Source organism: Ornithorhynchus anatinus, chromosome 9 (assembly GCF_004115215.2).
Source record: "Ornithorhynchus anatinus isolate Pmale09 chromosome 9, mOrnAna1.pri.v4, whole genome shotgun sequence".
Classification (NCBI taxonomy): Eukaryota; Metazoa; Chordata; class Mammalia; order Monotremata; family Ornithorhynchidae; genus Ornithorhynchus; species Ornithorhynchus anatinus.
The window spans coordinates 61,507,140-61,530,526 of NC_041736.1; the positions used below are offsets into that span (position 1 = coordinate 61,507,140).

At 56.1% G+C, this 23,387-nt stretch overlaps 1 protein-coding gene and 1 non-coding gene across 4 annotated transcripts; one reads left to right on the forward strand and one right to left on the reverse strand.

Moving 5' to 3' along the window:
- Positions 1 to 251: 251 nt before the first annotated feature.
- Positions 252 to 343, reverse strand: TRNAI-UAU. The gene is given in 2 exon segments: positions 252 to 287; positions 306 to 343. It is a non-coding gene; the product is annotated as a tRNA-Ile (tRNA).
- Positions 344 to 6,151: 5,808 nt separating this feature from the next.
- On the forward strand, positions 6,152 to 20,688 carry HAAO (3-hydroxyanthranilate 3,4-dioxygenase). 3 transcript variants are annotated; one of them, XM_029072610.2, is made up of 10 exons: positions 6,152 to 6,269; positions 8,485 to 8,563; positions 12,430 to 12,513; positions 12,642 to 12,748; positions 16,529 to 16,618; positions 16,862 to 16,905; positions 17,660 to 17,802; positions 19,328 to 19,396; positions 19,552 to 19,634; positions 20,504 to 20,688. In XM_029072610.2, exons 1-10 carry the CDS (start codon positions 6,193 to 6,195, stop codon positions 20,580 to 20,582), a joined length of 855 nt encoding a protein of 284 aa, XP_028928443.1. In that variant the 5' UTR covers positions 6,152 to 6,192; the 3' UTR covers positions 20,583 to 20,688. The 3 variants fall into 3 exon arrangements, with proteins under 3 accessions (XP_028928443.1, XP_028928442.1, XP_028928444.1); XM_029072609.2 differs by having other exon boundaries at positions 6,154 to 6,269; positions 17,657 to 17,802; XM_029072611.1 differs by having other exon boundaries at positions 6,166 to 6,252; positions 17,657 to 17,802.
- The last annotated feature ends 2,699 nt before the right edge of the window (positions 20,689 to 23,387 follow it).

Below are 23,387 nucleotides of genomic sequence, written 5' to 3' on the forward strand. Positions count from 1 at the left end.
GAGCGCTTGGCACCGCCCACAACGAGCCCACAGTCCAGAGGGGGAAAGTCGGACCTCGATGTAAAGCAATCAATCAATTAGGAATATGGAGAAGATGGCTAGCCCCGGCCCGGGGGGGGGAAGCGGGAAATTTCTGGCTTTAAAATTAAAAAAAGCCCCAAAAGAAGACTAAATGAGTAGTTTCTCGGTGTCCCGGGTGGAGGCGGAGGGCCCCGGCGGGGTGGGGGGAGGGCGCGCACAAAATGGAGATGTGCTCCAGGTGAGGCTCGAACTCACAACCTCGGCATCGCTCGCTCGCACCGCTCTATAAGTACCGCGCGCTAACCGATTGCGCCACTGGAGCTCCGGCTCCCTCCGCCCGCGATGGTGCTATCAGCTCCGCGCACGCTCGGGGGACAGGGAGGGGGCGGGGCTGCGGACCGCTGCGGCGCGCGCGCGCGCCCCCCTCCCCGCGACCGCGCGCGCGGGCTCCGAGGGCGGGCGCGCGGGCGGGTGAGCGCGCGGCCTGACCCGCCTCGAGCCCCCTCAGAACGGCGGGCCAACAACGGCCGGGTGGGGGCGGGGCGGGGCCTCGATGACGCCATCACGCCGGGGACGTGAGGGAGGCGGGGCTAACGGCTGCTGGCGCACGCGCACTAAGGCGGAGACCTGCAGGCCGCCCTCTCCGTGGGGCATCAGCCTTTATTAATAATAATAATAATAATAAAAATGGCATTTACTATGTGCAAAACACTGATCTAAGCGCTGGGGCGATACAAGGCGATCAGGTGGTCCCACGTGGGGCTCCCAGTCTTCATCCCCATTTGACAGAAGAGGGAACTGAGGCTCAGAGAAGTGAAGTGACTTCCTCTAAGTCACACAGCTGACAAGTGGTGGAGCCGGGATTAGAACCCATGACTTCTGACTCCCAAGCCCGGGCTCTTTCCACTGAGCCACGCTGCTTTAATAATGTTGGTATTTGTTTCGCCCTTACTATGTGCCAAGCACTTTTCTAAGCGCTGGGGTAGATACAAGGTCATCAGGTTGTCCCACGTGGGGCTCACAGTCTTCATCCCCATTTGACAGAAGAGGGAACAGGCACAGAGAAGAACAATAATGATGGTATTTGTTAAGCCCATACTATGTTCCAAGCACTTTTCTAAGTGCTGGGATAGATACAAGATCATCAGGTTGTCCCACGTGGGGCTCACAGTCTTCATCCCCATTTGACAGATGAGGGAACAGGCACAGAGAAGAATAATAATGATGGTATTTGTTAAACCCATACTATGTTCCAAGCACTTTTCTAAGCGCTGGAGTAGATACAAGGTCATGAAGTTGTCCCACGTGGGGCTCACAGTCTTCATCCCCATTTTACAGACGAGGGAACAGGCACAGAGAAGAATAATAATGATGGTATTTGTTAAGTGCTTACTATGTGCCAAGCACTGTTCTAATCGCTGGGGTAGATACAAGGTCATCAGGTTGTCCCACGTGGGGCTCACAGTCTTCATCCCCGTTTTACAGATGAGGGAACTGAGACACAGAGAAGTTAAGTGACTTGCTCAAGGTCACACAGCTAAGTGGCAGAGCTGGGAATAGAACCCACGACCTCTGACTCCCAAACCCGGTCTTTTCCCACTAAGCCACGCTGCTTCTCTTATTAAGTATCATCCAGTCGTTTCCGATTCATAGAGACTCCAAGCATATACTTTCTCCAGAACGTCCTGTCCTCTGCCATAAGCCTCAACCTTTCTAACGGTTCCTCCGTTATCGTTGGTACCATCTATATTCAATAGTATATTCAATATTCAATAGTATTTATTGAGCGCTTACTATGTGCAGAGCACTGTACTAAGCGCTTGGGATGAACAAGTCGGCAACAGATAGAGACAGTCCCTGCCGTTTGACGGGCTTACAGTCTAATCGGGGGAGACGGACAGACAAGAACAATGGCACTAAACAGCGTCAAGGGGAAGAACATCTCGTAAAAACAATGGCAACTAAATAGAATCGAGGCGATGTACAATTCATTAACAAAATAAATAGGGTAACGAAAATATATACAGTTGAGCGGACAAGTACAGTGCTGTGGGGATGGGAAGGGAGAGGTGGAGGAGCAGAGGGAAAAGGGGAAAATGAGGCTTTAGCTGCGGAGAGGTAAAGGGGGGATGGCAGAGGGAGTAGAGGGGGAAGAGGAGCTCAGTCTGGGTACGCCTCTTGGAGGAGGTGATTTTTAAGTAAGGTTTTGAAGAGGGAAAGAGAATCAGTTTGGCGGAGGTGAGGAGGGAGGGCGTTCCGGGACCGCGGGAGGACGTGACCCAGGGGTCGACGGCGGGATAGGCGAGACCGAGGGACGGTGAGGAGGTGGGCGGCGGAGGAGCGGAGCGTGCGGGGTGGGCGGTAGAAAGAGAGAAGGGAGGAGAGGTAGGAAGGGGCAAGGTGATGGAGAGCCTCGAAGCCTAGAGTGAGGAGTTTTTGTTTGGAGCGGAGGTCGATAGGCAACCACTGGAGTTGTTTAAGAAGGGGAGTGACATGCCCAGATCGTCTCTGCAGGAAGATGAGCCGGGCAGCGGAGTGAAGAAGAGACCGGAGCGGGGCGAGAGAGGAGGAAGGGAGGTCAGAGAGAAGGCTGACACAGTAGTCTAGCCGGGATATAACGAGAGCCCGTAATAGTAAGGTAGCCGTTTGGGTGGAGAGGAAAGGGCGGATCTTGGCGATATTGTAGAGGTGAAACCGGCAGGTCTTGGTAACGGATAGGATGTCTGGGGTGAACGAGAGGGACGAGTCAAGGATGACACCGAGATTGCGGGCCTGCGGGACGGGAAGGATGGTCGTGCCATCCACGGTGATAGAGAAGTCTGGGAGCGGACCGGGTTTGGGAGGGAAGATGAGGAGCTCAGTCTTGCTCACGTTGAGTTTTAGGTGGCGGGCCGACATCCAGGTGGAGACGTCCCGGAGGCAGGAGGAGATGCGAGCCTGAAGGGAGGGGGAGAGGACAGGGGCGGAGATGTAGATCTGCGTGTCATCTGCGTAGAGATGGTAGTCAAAGCCGTGAGAGCGGATGAGTTCACCGAGGGAGTGAGTGTAAATGGAGAACAGAAGAGGGCCAAGAACTGACCCTTGAGGAACTCCAACAGTTAAAGTTAACCATCTCTCTCCATCTAGCTGCTGGCCTGCCTCTTCCAAGTTTACCCTGGACTTTTCCTAGCATTAATGTCTTCTCCAGAGAATTAGTGATTAGGTGTCCAAAATATGCTACTCTAAATCGAGTTATTTGGCCTTTACCGTCAGGCTTTTATGAAGAAACTCTCGCGCCGTGGATAAAAGCTCCCCGCAGGCTCCGGAGCCCGAGGACCAGCAGCCACTTGCTTTCTGTGTGACCTTAACCAAGTCACTTCTCTGTACCTGTCTCCCCCCCTCTAGATTGTGAGCTCGTTGTGGGCAGGGAATGTCACTTTTTATTGTGTTGTAGTGTCCCAAACGCTCTGTACAGTGCTCTGCACACAGGAAGCTTTCTGTGTGGCCTTAACCAAGTCATTTCTCTGCACCTGTTCCGCCCCCGCCCCCCAGATTGTAATAATAATAATAATGTTAATAATGTTGGTATTTGTTAAGCGCTTACTATGTGCAGGGCACTGTTCTAAGCGCTGGGGGAGATACAGGGGAATCAGGTTGTCCCACGTGAGGGTCACAGTTAATCCCCATTTTACAGATGAGGGAAGTGAGGCACAGAGAAGTGAAGTGACTTGCCCTCAGTCACACAGCTGACAAGTGGCAGAGCCAATGGTGGTACTTGTTAAGCGTTTACTATGTGCAGGGCACTGTTCTAAGCACTGGGGGGATACAAGGTGATCAGGTTGTCCCAAGTGGGGCTCACAGTCTTAAGAAGCAGCATTGCTCAGTGGAAAGAGTCTGGGCTTCGGACTCGGAGGTCATGGGTTCGAATCCCTGCTCTGCCACTTAGCTGTGTGTCTGTGGGCAAATCACTTCACTTCTCTGGGCCTCAGTTACCTCATCTGTAAAATGGGGATGAAGACTATGAGCCTCACGTGGGACAACCTGATGACCCTGTATCTACCCCAGCGCTTAGAACGGTGCTCTGCACATAGTAAGCACTTAACAAATACCAATATTATTATTACAGTGCCCGACACATAGTTAAGCGCTTAACAAATAGCCTAAATAATAATAATTGTACTCTCTTAAGTGCTTAGTACAGTGCTCTGCACACAGGAATTGCTCAACAAATACGATTTCTTGCTTCCTTGATTGATTGATTGATTGGGCTGGGCGCTAGGGAGAGCCCACACCCACCTTGGAGTAGCTCCCAGTTTAATGGCAAAGACTGGACGCTTCCCCGGTCCCCGCTGGTGACAGAGCTGGGGTCTGGCCTTGAGAGACCCCGCCTTCCCGCTCCCGGGTGCCAGGACCGGCTCCGGGCTGTGTTCTCCTCGCTCCCTGAAACCCGACCCCCTTCCCGCCCCCTTCCCCACGCCCCTTTCTCCTTCGGCCCCTGACGGTGTGCGAGTCCAAATAATAATGTTGGTATTTGTTAAGCGCTTACTATGTTCAGAGCACTGTTCTAAGCACTGGGGTAGATACAGGGTAATCAGGTTGTTCCACATGAGGCTCACAGTTAATCCCCATTTTATAGATGAGGTAAGTGAGGCACAGTGAAGTGCGTGGCTCAGTGGAAAGAGCACGGGCTTTGGAGTCAGAGGTCATGAGTTCGAATCCCAGCTCTGCCACTTGTCAGCTGTGTGACTGTGGGCAAGTCACTTCACTTCTCTGTGCCTCAGTTACCTCATCTGTAAAATGGGGATGAAGACTGTGAGCCCTACGTGGGACAACCTGATTCCCCTGTGTCTCCCCCAGCGCTTAGAACAGTGCTCTGCACATAGTAAGCGCTTAACAAATACCAACATTATTATTATTATTATTAAGTGACTTGCCCACAGTCACACAGCTGACAAGTAGCAGAGTCGGGATTCGAACCCATGACCTCTGACTCCAAAGGCCAGGCTCTTTCCACTAAGATTGGGGCGAGACCCGGACAACCCCGATCCGCTCCTCCACCTAGAAATATGCAGCATGGTGTCGTCGATAGAGCACGGGCCTGGGAGTCGGAGGATGCGGGTCTTAGTCCCTGCTCTGCCACTTGTCTGTTGTGTGGCCTCGGGCAGGTCACTTCACTTCTCCGTACCTCACTTACCTCATCTGTAAAATGGGGCCTAAGACTGAGCCCCAAGTGGGACAGGGTCTGTGTCCAACCCGATTTGCTTGTATCCACCCCAGGGTTTAGTGCAGTGCCTGGAACGTAGTAGGTGCTTCATAAATACCACTTCTTATTATTATTATCATTACCCCAGCCTGCTCCAGCTTTAGGCGGAGTCTTATCCGGGGCTGGGGGCCAAAGAGGCTCTGGGCCTAGCCTGCGGGGTTGCTAGATCCGGAGCCCCGACAGGCAGAGTTTCCCAGTCCTCCCACTCCCGCAGCCTGGATCGGCTCCAGAAGTTCCGAGAAAAAGGGAAGCGGAGGCCGGGCCTCTCCTGGTCCGTCCCGATCCACCGCACTTCCTCCTCCCACCCGGGCCTCCGCACTTTCTCGTCCCCGACCTCTCCCTTCCTGCCCTCCTGGCGGGAACCGATCAAGGCTCCGAGCGGAGGGTCGAGGCCCGGGACACGGGACACGAAGGGAGCAATTTGGCCCCATTTTGCCGAATTAGCCGGGCCGAGCAAAAGGGGGCACAGAATTTTCCGTGTCATCGGTCCCACGACCCCGGCCCTCTGGGCGCCTGCGAAGAGTAGCCCAACTGGGTCTGGCGGTCCCTCGCCGACCTCCTGCCGCCCAACAGCCCGGTAGGGGCCCACGTTCCAGATATTCAAACTGAGGCCACCTCAGCCCCCCACCCCTCTCCGGTCCTGTGCCCCCCGCAAGGCTTCAGACAAGAGCTTCCTCCCCCCCGGGGAAATCCCGGACTGCCTCAGCCGCCTCTGGCTGGGTAGGAGGTCACTCGGAATGTGGGGAGTGATTGAGGCTGGGTCCGGACTCGGTGCCCTCGGATCAGAGACGGCCGATGAAAGTGGGGAGGCCGGCAGGGACAGAAGGTCACCCAGGGGGAGGGGGAAGCTCCGCCCCCCCCTTGGTCCGCCCCTCCGACCTGCCCCCTCCAGCCTCCCGGGGAGCCGGGGAGTCCGGGAGCTGCGGACCATGGAGCCGGTAAACGTGCGAACCTGGGTGGAGGAGAACCGGGCGGCCTTCCTGCCCCCGGTGGGTAACAAGCTCATGTAAGGCTGCTCCCCGCACCCCAACTCCAAACATGTCCCATGTCCCCTCACCCGGGGATCCCCAACCCCAACGGCACGAAGAACCCCAACTCCTCCCCTCCACTCCCCACCCACCGTCTCCGGCTCCCAAGACCCCCAAAGCCGGGCCCCCCAACTCCAGCTCCTGTGCCCGGGCTACCCCAAATCCCTCTCACCGGGCACCCCAACTCCAAAGCCCCGTGCCCGGCCCCCAACCCAACCTCCGTCCCCGGGCCCCCAAACTAATTCCCCGCAGCCCGATCCCTGCTGAGGGAAGGGTTGCTCTGGCTCGCTGCACTCTCGGTTCCTCTTGGGTTTCCTGCCCCTCACCTTCCGCCCACCGAAGGTGGGGAGGTGCCCAGAGGCGCAGGAAGCCTCGGATGGGTTGTCCCCCGACGCCCCCCTAGGTCGACTGGCAACTTCGGCTGAGGTGAAGGGGCGAGAGGGGGCGTTGGCAGGGGCTCTGGGGGCTTGCGGCAATTAATTTTTATAGAGACGAGCCCCGAGAATGGGCGGTCGAGGGAGGCCGTGGGACCTGGATCGCCACTGGCTGGGACTGCCCCGTCCGGAGGCCGGGGGATGGACGAGATGGTGGAGAGCACCCCACCCCCAGCCCCCCGTGGCCAAGGGGCAGCTCGGCTGCAGGGGCCTGGCCGTTCTCGGGGAGAGTCAGGATCAGGGCCGGGCCGGTTCGGGGTAGGGGAGAGAGGACTCAGGGGGCGGGGGGCTCTCCTGACTCTCTGGCAACCGGGGCTTCTGCTCTAGTTCCAGGCACCAGGAGCACGAACTCACCTTCCCCACCCGCTTCTTGCCTCCAAAACGCCCACCCCGCCCAGCTCCGGCCTTGGAGAGGGGGGAAGGAAGGGGGGAAGGTTCTCCCCATTAAACAGAAGGGCACATCGAGGCCCAGGGTTGGGCCAGGGTCAGCGCGCCAGGGCCCGAGGCTAGTGGAAAAGTCAGGGGTCCGGACTCGGAGCCCAGGCCCTGTCCGCGGGGCCAGCCCTGCCCGCACCTGTGGACGACGACCGCAGGATAGCCCCGCCTCGGCCACCTCCATCCCCTGGCCCCTCCAGGCCCCGCTGCGCCACCGCAAGTCCGCCCCCCGCATCCCGGGCCCCGGGCCCCGCATCCCACGCCCCGCACACCGGGCTCCATCCCCCGCATCCCAGAGCCCGCGCCCCGCACCCGACTTGGGGACGCAATCTCGTCTTCACGGGGCAGCGTGGATCAGCCGCTCTGCTCGGGTCCGGGAGGGACCTTAGCTAAAGAGAAGGGGCCGAGCTGCCGAAGGGGCTGGACGGGACAACCGGGACGGTCAGGGGGACGGGATGGTCAAGGAGGACGGGTTGGTCCAGGAGGACGGGATGGTCAAGGAGGACGGGACGGTCGGGGGACGGGATGGTCAGGAGGATGGGGCGTTAAGGGGAGCGGGACGGTCAGGGGGATGGGACTGTTGGGGAGACGGGGCAGGTTCTGGCCGAGGACAGACTGGAGGGTCTGCCGGCTGGACAGTGGCAGGCCTTGGGGGGGCTGGAGCGGGGTTGGGGTTCGCAGCAGCAGGAAGGGAGTGGGCAGGGCGAATCCGGAGTTACTGCTCCCTAAATCCCACTCCCAGAGCGACGATCCTCACTGAAGCCGGCGTAAATGCTCTATAAATACTATTGAATGAATGAATGAAAGTAAAGGCAGATTCAGAACCAAGAGCGGGAACCTTATCTTTCGCCAGCGGAGCGGGGGAAATCCACCGGGCAGCAGGGAACCCCAGCGCGCCCCAGCGGGATTGGGCAGATTTATGAGTGAGCGTCCAGGCTGGGGCACTGGGGGAGAGGCAGGGATGGACAGAGGAGGGGAGTCAGGGGTTTTGGGTGGTCCATGCTGGATCACTGGGGGGAGAGTCAGAGATGGAGAGGGGAGAGTCAGGGATATTGAACGGTCCGTTCTGAATTACAGGGGGAGATTCAGGGGTGTCCAGTGGTCCCTGCTGGGTCACTGAGGAGAGTCAGGGATGGAGAGAGGAGAGTCAGGGGCATTGGGTGGTCCTTGCTGGGTCACTGGGGGAGAGTCAGGAATGGAGAGGGGATGACCTACCTCTACCCATGTGGGTGGGGTCTTTGAGGGTCTGAGGATCCAGGACTGGAAGCCCCGAGACCCCATCTTCCCCCTCCTCCTTCCTCAACCGCTCCCCTTGCCCTCGTAGGCACCAAACGCAGCTCAACGTCATGTTTGTCGGAGGTCCTAACCAGCGGGAGGATTTCCACATTGAAGAGGGTGAAGAGGTCTGTATCTCCCCTCCCTTCCCTCAGCCCCCGAGGGCTTACACTGTAGTAGGACGGATCGGGGTTAGACGGGAACAAATTCCGGTCGCATCCCAGGCCCGGGGAGGGGTTAACTGAGTTACCTGGGTATGGAGTCGGGGGAAATAATAATAATAATAATAATAATTTTGGTATTTGTTTAGCGCTTACTATGTGCAGAGCACTGTTCTCAGCGCTGGGGTAGATACAGGGTAATCAGGTGGTCCCACGTGAGGCTCACGGTTAATCCCCATTTTACAGATGAGGTAACTGAGGCACAGAGAAGTTAAGTGACTTGCCCACAGTCACACAGCTGACAAGTGGCAGAGCTGGGATTAAACCTCGGGTGCCCCTGCCTCAACCTCCACTGCCCTCGGGGTGGTTACTCTTTTGCTGGCCATGACAGCAGAATAACAGGAGGACCCCTGGAGTCCTTTCCCCGTGCCCCCCGCGCCCACGGGCTCTTCTGGTCCAGGGGGCGTCGCTGGGCCACGGCCCTGGCGGGTTCTGTCTAAGAGTCGAAATCCAGCCCCCGCTGGCTCCCTTCCCGCACCGCGCCCCTCCCGCACCACTCCCCTCCCGCTCCTCTCCCGCCCTCCGCCTCCACTCCACCGGGCCCTGCGAGAGCCTCGTTTAGCGATAATAACAACAATCATGGTATTTGTTTAACGCGTACTATGTGCCAGGCACTCTACTAAGCTCTGGAGTGGATATAAGCAAATTAGATTGGACAGAGTCCCTGTCCCACTTGGGGCTCACGGTCTCAATCCCCCTTTTACAGACGAGGTAACTGAGGCACAGAGAAGTGAAGTGATTTGCCCAAGGTCACCCAGCAGATAAGTGGAAGAGCTGGGATTAGAACCCATGACTGACTCCCAAGCCGGGGCTCGCGAAGTACGGGAGGGACGGACCCGACGGTCCCATCGATCTGTGCTTCTGAGCGCTATCGCAGCATCAGCAAACAGCTCCCAACCGCTTCACCGAGCGGCCAAAGCTCAAAAGTCCACAGCCCCGGGGCCGGGGGGGAGGGGGAGGGTCAGCGAGGAGGCAGGGGCCGGCCGGAGGGGAGGGGGCGAAAGGAGGCCAAGGGAGAATCAGGCACCGGGAGGGGAGTCACAGTTGCTGGACGGTCCGTGCTGCTTCACTGGGGGAGAGTCAGGGATAATAATGTTGGTATCTGTTAAGCGCTTACTATGTGCCGAGCACTGTTCTAAGCGCTGGGGTAGACACAGGGGAATCAGGTTGTCCCACGTGGGGCTCACAGTCTTAATCCCCATTTTACAGATGAGGTAACTGAGGCACAGAGAAGTTAAGTGACTCGCCCACAGTCACTCGGCTGACAAGTGGCAGAGCAGGGATTCGAACTCATGACCTCTGACTCCAAAGCCCGGGCTCTTTCCACTGAGCCACGCTGCTGAATCAGGCTGGGGAGTCAGAGGATGTGGGTTCTAAGCCCGGCTCCACCACTTGTCTGCTGGGTGACCCTGGGCAAGTCGCTTCACTTCTCAGTTACCTCATCTATAAAATGGAGCCCCATGTGGGACAACCTGATTATTCGGTGCTCAGAACAGGGCTTGGCACATAGTAACAAACACCATCATTATTATTAAGCGCTATACAAATACTATAGTGAGAAGCAGCATGGCGTAGTGGATGGAGCACGGGCCTGGGAATTAGGAGGTCACAAACTTTAATACCGGTTCCCCCACTTGTCTGCTTTGTGGCCTTAGGCCAGTCACTTCACTTCTCTGTGCCTCAGTTGCTTTATCTGTAAAATGGGGATTAAGACTATGAGTCCCATGCGGGACAGGGGCTGTGTCCAACCCAATTTGCTTATATCCAACCCAGCGCTTAGTACAATGCCTGGCAATTAGTAAGCGCTTAACGAACCTCCTTTCCCTCTCCCCCCCCCCGTCACCCTCTGCTCCTCCCTCTTCCCCTCCCCTCAGCACTGTGCTCATTTGTATATATTATTTATTACCCTATTTATTTTGTTAATGAGGTGTACATCCCCTTGATTCTATTTATCTTGATAATGTTGTCCTGTTTTTGTTTTGTTCTGTTTTGCTCTGTTGTCTGTCTCCGCCGATTAGACTGTGAGCCCGTCATGGGCAGGGATTGTCTCTATCTGTTGCCGAATTGTACATTCCATGCGCTTAGTACAGTGCTCTGCACATAGTAAGCGCCCAATAAATATTACAGAATGAATGAGTATCACAATTATTATTATTAGAGAGGGAAGAGTCTGGGGTGTTGGATGGCCCGTGCTGGGTCCCTGGGGGAGAGTTACAGTTGGATTAGAGCCCAGGTCCTCCCACTCTGCCATTTCCCCTTTCTGTAATGCGTGTCTCCCTCTCTAGTCTGTCAGCACCCAAGCACTCAGTGCTCTGCACACGGTAAGCGCTCAATAAATTCCAGAAACTTGAGCCGAAGCCGCTCACAGAGCCGTACCGGGCGGTTCTCCCGAGCTCGAAGGTCTGCAGATCGATTAGCTCCAGGTGGCGCCGCAGGCCCGTCTCTGCTCGGACGGCTCGACGCCCCCGGAGCCCGCAGGGGGTAATAGACCGACCCCCGGGCCAGGCCTCGCCAGTTTGGGCCGGATAATAATAATAATAATGTGGGTATTTGTTAAGCGCTTACTATGTGCCGAGCACTGTTCTAAGCGCTGGGGGAGATACAGGGTAATCAGGTTGCCCCACGTGAGGCTCACAGTCCTAATCTCCATTTTACAGAGGAGGTAACTGAGGCACCGAGAAATTAAGTGACTTGCCCAAAGTCACTCAGCTGACAGGTGGCGGAGCCGGGATTAGAACCCATGCCCTCTGACTCCTAAATCCGTGCTTTTTCCACTGAGCCACGCAGCTTCTCTGGCTGCCTTCCCTCGCCCCCCAACTCCAGACCCTGCCCGAGCTTTATCCCTGAACCTGTGATGTTCTCAGCTTCCTCCCTCACCCCGCATCCTCTCCCTGCAGGCTTCCCCTGCTGCCCACTTTTCCTCAGAACACGGTTGGTCTCTGGTCTCGGCCTCCTGGCTGGTCTCCCTGCCTCCACCCGCTTCGGTCCGGCCTTCAGGCTGCTGCCCTGGTTACCCTTCTGAAACATCGCTCAGCACACGTCTCCCCTCTCCCCAAAACTTCCGACTGCTGCCCATCTCTCTGGGCATCAAGCAAAAACTGTGGCCAGCTCTTTGCGCTAGTTCTCTCCTCTCACTCCACTCACGCTGGCGGTCTTCGCTCTTCTCAAAGCCACCTCCTGGAATTCGCCAACCCCTTGCTTACATGGTCTCTGAGGCTTGAAACTCCTCCCCCAACACCCCACATCTACAAGACCTCAGTCCTCTCTTCCTGCAAAGTCCTCCTAAAACTCTACCTCCTCCCAGATGGCTTCCTTGATTAATCACCAAAATCCCAAGTCGTTATCAATCTCTTGCACTTATTTATGGTCATCTGCCGCTCTTGTGCATGTCTACATACTGGAAGTCACCCCGTCCACCACCCTGCCTCCACTCATTCATTCATTCAATAGTATTTATTGAGCGCTTATTATGTGCAGAGCACTGTACTAAGCGCTTGGGATGAACAAGTCGGCAACAGATAGAGACAGTCCCTGCCGTTTGACGGGCTTACAGTCTAATCACGGGCTTACAGTCTCCCCCGTTAGAGCGTAAGCTCCCTATGGGCAGCCATCCCGGGCTTCTGTTGTACTGACCAAACACTTATCCCAGTGCCCTGCGTTCAATAGGCGCTCAATAAATAGCCTTTCCTCTCTTCTTCTCCCCCACCCGCCCCTCCGCCCCGCGACCCTTTCCTTCCCACCTCCTCCATGGCCGACTCCTTCCCTGGCTCCAGGTTTTCTTCCAGCTGGAGGGCGACATGGTGCTCCGAGTGGTGGAGGATGGCCATCATCGGGATATTCGGATCCGGGAAGGGGAGGTGAGGCCGGTGCACCGGGGATGGACAATGGGCATCATCGGCGGGGCGGGCAGGGCCCGATGGGGGCAGGCAGGGCTCTGTGGTGGGGGGCAAGACCGGACGGGGCAGGAGTCCCTTCCTCCGGCCAGATGCTGCTGCTCCCGGCACGGATCCCGCACTCCCCGCAAAGGTTCGCCCGCACTGTGGGGCTCGTCGTCGAGCGACAGAGGCTGAGCACTGAGACCGACGGGCTCAGGTGAGCAGGGATCAGCCGGACCCCTCCCCGCCCCCGGGGCCGAGGGCTTTAGGTCCTGTTGCTCTCCAGCCGCCTCTGAGGAGAGGAAAGCTGCAGCAGGAGGGACTGGGGCTAGACTGCCTGGGAGACTTCCAGCCCCTTCCTCCCTGGGAAACCCTACCTGGGGGCACATCCCATCAGCCCGAATCCCATGTGGAGTCAGGGTGGTGGACGGGGTGACTTCCAGTGCCCTCACCCAGTGACGCGGGATAATCAGCTCTCTCCATCAGAACAGATTTGCATCTGGGGCAGTGGCAGAGAGGAGGGCATTGTGATGGGGTGGGGGAGGTAAGAGGGAAAACCACCAAACCAGCCCCAACCTGGGCAGGTGGGGCTGATTTGACCCTGAGGGGGGCTGGCTGGAATGTGGAGGGGGGACCTGGGTGGGGCTGAATGCCAAGGATGCCCTCTGGCCACAGGGTATCCCCCAAAAAGGCTGGCAGAGACTGGGTGCTAAAGGAAAGCCAGGATAGACCAGGGCTGAGGGGGATAGGAAGGTAACTCAGGGCCTGGGCAGCACTGAGCTGGGCTGGCCAAATCCATTGCAATCAATCAATGGTATTTATTGAGCAGGGTGGAGCAAAGGGATTCTGATTTGTGTACTGGGTCAGGGTGCCGGGGTTCTGGTCCTGTCTCTGCCGATAGGATGATGTATGAACGCTTGGGTGGGAGAAAGAGTACAATGAAATAGAGTAGGTATCAATCAATCGTAATTATAAAACGCTTAAAGCATGCAGGGTACTTTACTAAGCGCTTGGGAGAGTACAACAACAATATAATGACACATTCCCTGCTCGCAACGAGCTTACCGTCTAGGGTAGGTAGACAGGTTCCCTGCCTTCAAAGAGATAACAGACTAGGCAGGGAGACAGACATTAAAATAAATTACAAATAGTTATGTACATAAGTGCTGTGGGCCTGGGAGTGGGGTAAATATCAAAGCTTTTAAGGGGTACAGACCCAAGTGCCTAGTGTAAAAGTGACCCAGAAGGGAGAGCTTAGACAAGGAAGTGACAGCTTAATCAGGGAAGGCTGCTTGGAGGAGATGTGACTTTGAGAAGCCTTTGAAGGTGGGGAGAGTGGTGGCCAATCAGATATGAGGTGGGAGGGAGTTCCAGGCCAGAGGGAGAAGGTGGACAAGGGGTCAGCAGCCAGAAAGATGAGATGGAGGTACAGTAAGTAGGTTGGCATTAAGGAGTGAAGTGTGTGGACTGGATTGGAGTATGAGATCAAGGAAGTAAGGTAGGAAGGGGAGAGGTCTCTAGAATCCACCTTCACTCTCCATCCAACATGCTACCACGCTGATCCAAGCACTTATCCTATCCCAACTTGATTACTGTTTCAATTTCCTTGGTGACCTCCCAGCCTCCTGTCTCTCCCCTCTGCAATCCATACTTCACTCTGCTGCCTGGATCATTTTTCTAAAAAAAAGTTCTTTCCATGTTTCCCCACTCCTGAAGAACCCCCAGTGGTTGCCCATCCACCTCCACATTAAACATAATCCATTAAATTCACCCCTTCCTACTTATACCTCACTGATCTACTGTAATAGGAGCCCTCACGCTCCATTCCTCTAATAGCAATTATTCACTGTATCTCCATCTCATCTACCCCGCTGGCAAGCCCTTGCCCAAGGCCTCCCTCTGGCTTGTAACTCCCTCCCCTTTCATGTCTACCAGTCAACTAGCTCTGTTAAATTGTGTTCTCCCAAGCGTTTAGTGCAGGGGCTGCACACAGAAAAGTGCTCAAGAAATACTGTTGACAGATTGATATTCGACAGTCCACTACTCTCCCAACCCTAAATCACATCTCCTCCAAGAAGCCTTCCCTAACTCCTCATTTCCCCTCCACTCCCTCTCCTCTGCATTGCCCTCGGATCTGTACTGCTGAAGCACTTGTTCCTTATCCCACCCCCCGCCCTTCAGCACTCTGTCACTTGCCTGCTGTGTGATCTTGGGCAAGTCACTTTACTTTTCTGTGCTTCAGTTACTTCATCTGTAAAATGGAGATTGAGACTGTGAGCCCCTCGTGGGACAGCCTGATTACCTTGTACCTACCCCAGTGCTTAGAACAGTGGCAAGTAGTAAGCGCTTAATAAATACCATAATTATTATTATTATTTTGCACATATCCTTACACTCTGCCATTTCCCCTTTATGCAATTTATTTTAATCTTCGTCGCCCATTCTAGACTGCAAATTTCTTTTGGGCAAGATAGGGACCACTAACTCCATTCATGCATCCAATAGTATTTATCGAGCACTTACTGTGTGCAGAGCACTGTAACATACTCTCCCCAGTGCTTAGGGCCGTGAGGAAAGAAATGTTTAAGGGCATTAAAAAAGATCGTCCGCGGCAGGAGCAACTAATCTGGGTTTTTGGGTAAAGGAAAACTTCCAGGGCAGCGAGCAGAATCAGAGCCTCTAGAGGAGAAATGGAGGGAGAGAGACACAGAGATGCAGGGAGACAGTGCCACGGGCACTGGCAGCAGCACTTCACCACCATTACCATCACCACCACCACAACCCCCACCATCACTACCACCACCCTGACAGACACATTCACAGAGACATTGTGAATAGACACGCTGAGAGACGCCCGCTGGGGCCAGGGCTCTATCTCCAACAGGGGACCAGGACTTTGGGAGGTATTATTTATGTACGGGACCCTGCCTCCCCTTCTACCTCTGACTCTCTCCCAGTGACCCAGCACGGACCATTCCACAGCTCTGACTCTCCCTCTCCATCCCTGACTCTCCTCCGGTGACCCAGCAGGGGCCATTCCACAACCCTGACTCTCCCCCAGTGACCCAGCACGGACCTTTCCTCACGCCTGACTCTCCCCCAGAGCTTCAGCCAGGACACTCTCCATTGATCAGACCATGCCCTTTGGACTTACTGGAGAAGCAGCGTTTCCCGCTGTGTGGACAAACGGCGTTGTTTGGCATCGCCCAGGCCCGTATGAGCCTTGTTCTGGGCTGTGGTGACAACAGCCTCACGTGGGGCAGGTGGAAAGGCCTGAACCCAGCTGGGAATCGTACATGTGTGTGGTGGTCAGGAGCATTCCAAAGCGGCACCGTCCGTGGCCACAAATCCCTATCGTTGGGCCTTGCGGCCCCAGAGATTAGAGCTGCCCCGGTAGGGCTGGCGCAGGGCACAGTCTGACATTGGCTCTCGGCTTCCTCAGCCATGAGGCCAGGTTACTTCTGGCTCCCATGCCAACCGGACGGGCACAGCTTCTCGGCGTCAGCAGAGCTCCAAGCTGGGGGCATTGGGGCGGGGACTGCGGAACCCGGCTGGGTAAGAGTAAACACTTGATGATGATGTGGTGGTGATGTGCCAAATGAGAAGTGGCGTAGTGGATAGAGCACGGGTCTGGGAGGCAGAAAGTCATGGGTTCTAATCTCATATCCTCCACTTGTCTGCTGTGTGACCTTAGGTAAATCACTTCACTTCTCTGGGCTTCTTTTCCTTCCTCTGTAAAATGGGGATTGAGACTGGGAGCCCCACGTGGGACAGGGGACTATGTCCAACCCAATTTGCTAATATCCACCCCAGCATTTATTACAGTGCCTGGCACATAATAAGCGCTTAACAAATACCATAATAATAATTAAGTGCTGTGGTACCAGGATAATCATGTCAGGGTGGTGTAGCTGGGAGTGTGGGCGTGCGGGGGCAGCTGGGGCTTAAAAGCATAGGTGGGGAGCAGGACGCCGTATGAGGTGCAAATACTTCCCAGGTACTACGTGGGCGAGTCCACGGATGTGCTGTACGAGAAGTGGTTTCACTGCGAGGACTTGGGGAAGCAGCTGATCCCGATCATTCAGGCGTAAGATCCCCCCATCCCTCCTCAAAAGTCTCCCCCACCCCCGGATGCCCCCCTGAGGCGGGGCCTGGCGGACCCAAGCGCTCTGAGCTGTTCCCGGCTCCCGCACGGGGCTCCGCCCTCGGGTAAGGCCCCTGTGGCCCTCACTCGTGTCTACCCCCCTCGGCCCTCGCTTTTTACCCTGGCTCTCCTCTCGGCGGACACCAGGTGATCCCTCTTCCCAACGGGCCTCCTTTCTCTTTCCAGTTTCCTCAACTCCAAACAGCACCGCACCGGCAAACCCGACCCAGGTAATTCGGTATTTCCCCTGGGTCAGAGGGCAGACAGCACAGCTCAGCCCAGTCCAGCCCATCCCAGCCGCACCTCATGGATGGCCCCGGTAGAGAAGGAGGGAGGAGGCGGGCCCCGAGCTCGCTGCGGTGGATTCAGGGTCAGGAGGGGGCGTGGGGATGCCAGGTACTCAGTTTCCTGGGCCACCGCGGCCTTCTAGGGTGGCAGCAGGGGGTTTCTGACCTGTAGGCTGGGTGGCAGGATGCCCGGGTTCCAGTCCTGTCTCTGTCGCTAGGGTGCTGTGTGACCATGAGATGGGCAGTGCTCAGCAATGGGTGGGAGGAGATGGTGAAGGGAGAAAAGGCAGGTCGGAAGGACAGAGGGAGTTTCTTCTTCCTTCTTCTTCTTCCGCTTCTCCTCCTCCTCTCTATTCTTCTTCCTCTTCTTCTCCTCCTTCTTCCAAGTGAACTGATTTGCCCAAGGTCACACAGAAGACACGTGTTGGAGCTGGGATTAGAACCCACGTCCTCTGACTCCCAATTCCTTCCTCTTCCCACTAGGCCACACTGCTCTCATCCTCCTTTAGTGCAGCAGGCAGCTCCCCAGGGACCAGGAATTACCTAGTGGGCTAGAAATCCCACCGGGGGCATTGGGTGGGGGGTCTGTCCGTCTACGAGCAGGACTGTGTCCATCCTGTCTCCTTACCAGGAGAGAGCAGTACTGAGGAGGACTGTTCACATGTGTGTGTGTGTGTGTCTGTGTCTGTGTCAGAAGAGCCTTGCAGAGACACCCCGTTCCCGCTGAACCCCCGGGCGGTGATGGCCCCGTTCTCTTTCCAGTCCTGGCTTGACGCCCACCGTGGAGCCCTCAAGCAGGGGCAGACCTGCAACCTGTTTGGAAACACCTTTGAGACAGAGGTAAATGGTACCACCGGGCAGAACCAGCCCCAGGCTCAGCATGGCTTCTGTCCCCTGGGAAGGGCCTGCGCCGGGGTGTCAATGTGGGTGTTGGTGGGAGGAAGGAGACGACTCAGAGGCCGAATCTAAGAAATTCTCAATTTTCTAAACTTTCCATCTTCCCCTCACCACATGGCAATCACACTTGGGACCTTGGGAAGTCATTTGGTCCAGCCCCCTGCCCCAAAACAGTGGTGGGGTTGTTTGGTGTAACAAGGACCTTCGAGCTGGCCAGTTCAGTGTGGCTCCCAGGGGTTTGGAGCACACACTGGCCAGGAGCCAGCACCCACTGGCATCCTCAGTTTCCAGTCCTGGCTGGACAGAGCAGCAGTGACATACAGACAGGGTCAGTTCACGTCCAGCCAAGGCTCCAAACAAGTCTGAGAGCCTGCGGGCTGGGGACAGGGCCCGCATGGAACTCGGAGCCCACAGGCAGGAAGAGCAGCTGTGGCTGCAAGCCCTTGGGCCAGAAACATCTTGCCCGCTAGACTGTAAACTCCTCCTGGGCCGAGAACGCAGTCTACTAACTCTGTTGTATTGTCCTCTCCTAAGCACTTAGTACCATGCTCTTCATACAGTAAACATTCAATAAATATCACTGACTGATTGATTGTTGCAGAGTGTTTGAAGGTTGGGGTGTGCAAATGGGCAATCTAGGCCAGGAATTACAGTATTGGTATGTATAGTTTGGGAGTTATGGTACTGAGAGAGTACAGACCTGGAATTACAGTACTGGGTGTGCATAGGATGGGGGTTATGGTACTGTGTGGAGAAGCAGCATGGTTTATGAGAGCACAGGCCTGAGAGTAAGAACCACAGGCCTGGTTCCACCACATGTCTGCTGTGTGACCTTGGGCAAGTCATTTCACTTCTCGCCTCAGTTACCTCATTTGAAAATGGGGATTGAGACTGAGAGCCCAACCTGGGACAAAGAATTGTGTCCAAACCAATTTGTTTATATTCATTCATTCGTTCATTCATTCATTCATTCAATAGTATTTATTGAGCGCTTACTACGTGCAGAGCACTGTACTAAGCGCTTGGAATGAACAAGTCGGCAACAGATAGAGACGGTCCCTGCCGTTTGACGGGCTTACAGTCTAATCGGGGGAGACGGACAGACAAGGACAATGGCAATAAATTATATTCACCCCAGTGCTTAGTACAGTGCCTGACACATAGTAAGCACTTAACAAATACCAACCGCCCCCTCGATATAAACATAATGTAACCCCAACATACCTCATCTTTAAAATAGGGATTAAGACTGTGAGCCCCCTGCGAGTCAGGAACTGAGTCCAACCTGATTACCTTGTATCTATTCCAGTGCTTAGAACAGTGCTTGGTACCAAGTAAGCACGATTATTATTATTATTACTGCGAAATTTTAAATATCATAACAGCTAGAATATAAACTGGGAGTTACAGTACTTGTCTGACTCGGGTCTCTTGGGACCTAAACGTGACTCTGGCTCTGTTTCCGCAGGCAGAAGTCCATGGCCGGGGACAGAGTAAAGGCAGAAAGCTGAATGTGGACATCTGGATCTGGCAGCTGGTGGGTAGGGTCTCCTGGGAGTGAGGGGCAAGGCCCAGGGGGAAGAAAGGAGCTCACGGCTGCCCAGATATCAGCTGGGAGCCAGCCGGATGGTGCCAAACTCGTGGCTGGAGGCTGCCAGGGCCGGGGCGCTGACCTCTGCTCCTTCCCCTCAGGAGGGCGAGTCCACAGTGACCGTGGATGGGAAGACCCTGAAGTTGAGTCCCCAGGAGAGTCTCTTGGTGCCAGCGCAGACCCTGTGAGTATCCCACAGTCGTGATGGAGCCACCCCTCCCCCACATCTCCTCCGCCCCCCCCCCCCCCCCGCCCCCAACCCTACTTCACCTTCTAAACTCAAGCCCTGCCCTGGCATTCTTTTAACATTCATTTGTATTTATTGAATGCTTATTGTGTGCAGAGCACTGTACTAAGTCTTGGGAGATTATTCATTCAATAGTATTTATTGAGCGCTTACTATGTGCAGAGCACTGTACTAAGCGCTTGGAATGAACAAGTCGGCAACAGATAGAGACAGTCCCTGCCGTTTGACGGGTTTACAGTCTAATCGAACCGACACATTCCTTGCCCACAATGAATTTACATTCTGAGTACCTAGGGGGAGACAGACACCAGTACAAATAAATAAAATGACAGCTATGTACATAAGTGCTGTGGGGCTGGGAGGGAGGAAGAACAAAGGGAAAAAGTCAAGGTAGATGCAGAAGGGAAAGGGAGATGAAAAAAGATGGGGCTGAGTCTGGGAAGGCCTCCTGGAAGAGATGTGCTTTCAAGGCTAAGGGGTTCTAAGGTGGGTTCTAAGGCTTTGAAAGGGGAGGATAGTAATGGTCTGTCAGATTTGAGGAAGGAGGGCGTTGCAGGCTAGAGGCAGGAAGGAAGTGGGTAGTGGGTAGACTTCTCCCCGCCACGACTCACCATCCACCTCCGGGGCACCCCGTCCCAGAAGAGCCCTGTTTGTGAGGAAAGTTCGTACGTCTTCGGGTGGACGGGGCATCCAATTCCCAAATCTCTTTGAGGTGCCGCCTGATTTCTCAGCCGGCAGCCTGATTTCCGTGGGAGTCAGGGTGGGGCGTGGCCTCCAGTTGGCTGTCCTCCCCTCCCCCCGCACAGGTTTGACTGGGCTCGAGCCGAAGGTTGCATCGCGCTGTCCGTGGCTCAGGACCCCGCTCGCAAGAGACCCTACCCCTGACCGCCCCCCGCCCTGAGACCCCGGGGCCGAAGCCGGGGACCCCCCGCGCGGACGACAGATTTCCGCCCCTTCCTCGGGGCGCCTGAATAAAAGGAATCAAAGGCGATTTGTGGATTTGAAATCTCTTTGGCCACGTTAGAAGGCTTGCTTTGGGGGCGGCAGGAGGTTCCCACGAGGGACGCCGTGCGCGGGGGCCCATCCGCGGGAGTGCGAGTGGGAACCTCCATCCTGGCGCGGGGGGCCTCGGACCCCACGAGGGGCTGTTGGCAGTGGAGAAGCCTGTCGGCCTTGTGCCTCGCCCGTTAGACCGGGACCTGCTACTTGACGACGGGGCTCGGGTCTCCCCTACTTCGGCCCAACCGGGCACCAGTAGCACCCAACCCACTAGCACCGGGCAGCACCCAGTATTAATAATAATAATGTTGGTATTTGTTAAGCGCTTACTATGTGCCGAGCACTGTTCTAAGCGCTGGGGTAGACGTAGGGGAATCAGGTTGTCCCACGTGGGGCTCACAGTCTTAATCCCCATTTTACAGATGAGGGAACTGAGGCACAGAGAAGTTAAGTGACTTGCCCACAGTCACACAGCCGACAAGTGGCAGAGCTGGGATTCGAACTCATGAGCCCTGACTCCAAAGCCCATGCTCTTTCCACTGAGCCACGCTGCTTCTCTATTGCCCTCCAGAAGCGCCCAGGCAACGTTGGGGTCGAGTGAAGGGTCCGGGGTGGGGGAGCGGAGAAGCAGCGTGGCTTAGTGGAAAGAGCCCGGGCTTGGGAGTCAGAGGTCGTGGGTTCTAATCCCGACTCCACCACTGTCAGCTGTGTGACTTTGGGCCAGTCCCTTCTCTGTGCCTCAGTTACCTCATCTGTGAAATGTGACCCCCCACGTGGGACAACCTGATGACCATGTATCTACCTCAGTGCTTAGATTGGCAAATAGTAAGCGCTTAACAGATATCATTACTATTATTATTATTATTACTACTACCGGCGGGGCGAGTCCTGGTGGTTCAGCGACGCCTTCTGTCGTGCCAACCTGTACCTGCTGTCCGCCAACGGCATGGCCAGCATCGTCTTCCTGACGGCTGTGGCCGTACACCGCTACTTCAAGATCGTGCGGCCCTGGGCGGCCTGGGGCCTGCCGCCACCCGCCGGTCGCTGGCCCTGTGGGCGGCCATCGCGCTGCTCAACGGTCACTTGCTGCTGGCCGAGAGGCCGGCCCTTTTTGACACCTCCTCGTGCCTGAGCTACACGCTCTGGAGTGGGGACGCGGCCGCCGCCCGTTGGCACAGGGCATGCTTCCTGCTGGAGTTCTGGGAGCCACTGGTCCCTGTGGGCTGCACCGTGACCGCCCCCCGCCTCCTACGCCACCCAGCAGGTCACCACGCAGCTCTTCGACGCCTCGCTGGCCTTTGCTTACCTCAACAGGGCACTGGACCCTCTGCTCGACTGCTTCTCCAGCCCCACCTTCCTGCGCCAGGCCCAGACGCTGCTCAGGGGTCTTCTTGGGGGTCTCCTCCGGGGCCACTGGGCCTCCCCACCTTCGGACCCCACCCTCCCCATCGCCGGGATCCCGTCTCCATCCCCTTCCCCACTCCGAGGCCTGGACTCGGCCTCTCGCCCTTTCCGTCCCCCGCATCCCCAGATCCCAGCCTTCCTGGAGCTGGAACTGGCGATCGGGGCAGGTGGGGTGCTGGAGCAGGGTGGACCTAGGGGAGAGGTGTTTGGGGTGGTGGTGTGAGGTTCCCGCACTGACCACGGGGGCCGACCCTCACCCCATCTTGCTGCCTCCCCGACCTTGAAGCTGTCCTTGGGCCTAACAGACGGCCGCACTGACCGAGGCCTGGGTGACTAGGTTCGGCCCTGGCCCCTGAGCAATGGACATCGTGAGCGGCATCGGTGTGCAGGCAATGCGGACCACTCCGCCCCTGTCCTCTGCCCAGCCCCCTGCGAGACAAAGAGGTCTGAAGCCGTGGCACCAGAAACAGAGGTTAGACTTCCAGGGGTCGCGGAGTAAGGGGAGGAGGGAGCAAATCCCCTGAACGGCAACATCTTGGGAGATCTGCCCACCCCCACTCTCCCCAATCCACCTCCACCCACCACGTCAGAAGTTGCGGGCCCAGAGGAGCGATTGAGAAGTCGAGATAAAGTTGAGCAATTTCTGTAAGCTGAAGTTGGGGAGGAAGACACGTCCACATTGGGCCAATAATCCACTTTGGGGTCTTATTTGGATCTGGGTGTTCACAGGCAAAAGCCAGCTAGATACCTCTGCCGTTTATGCCCCTGAATCAGAACTGTCTCCTCCGAGCGCGGTACTCCATACTTGTGAACAAACCAGAATGTGTTCCCTGCCCTTGAGAGCTCACAGTCTAACCGGGGAGACTGCAGACATAAACTGACGCATGCACGGCGGACAAGAGGAAGACGGCAGATATCCTCAGAAGACACAGAGGGGTACATAATAAATAGCAAATCAATGAACAGATCAATCCTTAAATGCTGAGCTCACTGATGGGGTAACAGACCAAGAAGTTGGGGGTGGAGGGAGGGAGGCTGCATATTAGTACAGTATTTAGCACTAGGTACTTAGTACAGTGCTCTGCACATAGTAAGCGCTCAATAAATACCATCGATTGATTGCATCAGGAAGTCTTCCCGGAGGAGGAGGTTTTCCAGATGGGAGAGGAGCAGGCACGTGCGGGATTCCCTTGGGAGGGGAGCGTGGGAGGAACAGAGAAGGGAAGTTACAGAGCTGAGGAATTGTGAGTGAAGGGAAAAGTTGATGGAGAGCAACGAAGCCGGTGG

Coding starts and splice junctions, on each gene's coding strand:
- HAAO (XM_029072609.2), top strand. CDS start 6,193: ATGGAGCCGGTAAACGTGCGAACCTGGGTGGAGGAGAACCGGGCGGCC. Junction 12,749..16,528: donor ACTGAGACCGACGGGCTCAG/GTGAGCAGGGAT, acceptor AATACTTCCCAG/GTACTACGTGGGCGAGTCCA. Junction 19,397..19,551: donor ACATCTGGATCTGGCAGCTG/GTGGGTAGGGTC, acceptor CCTTCCCCTCAG/GAGGGCGAGTCCACAGTGAC.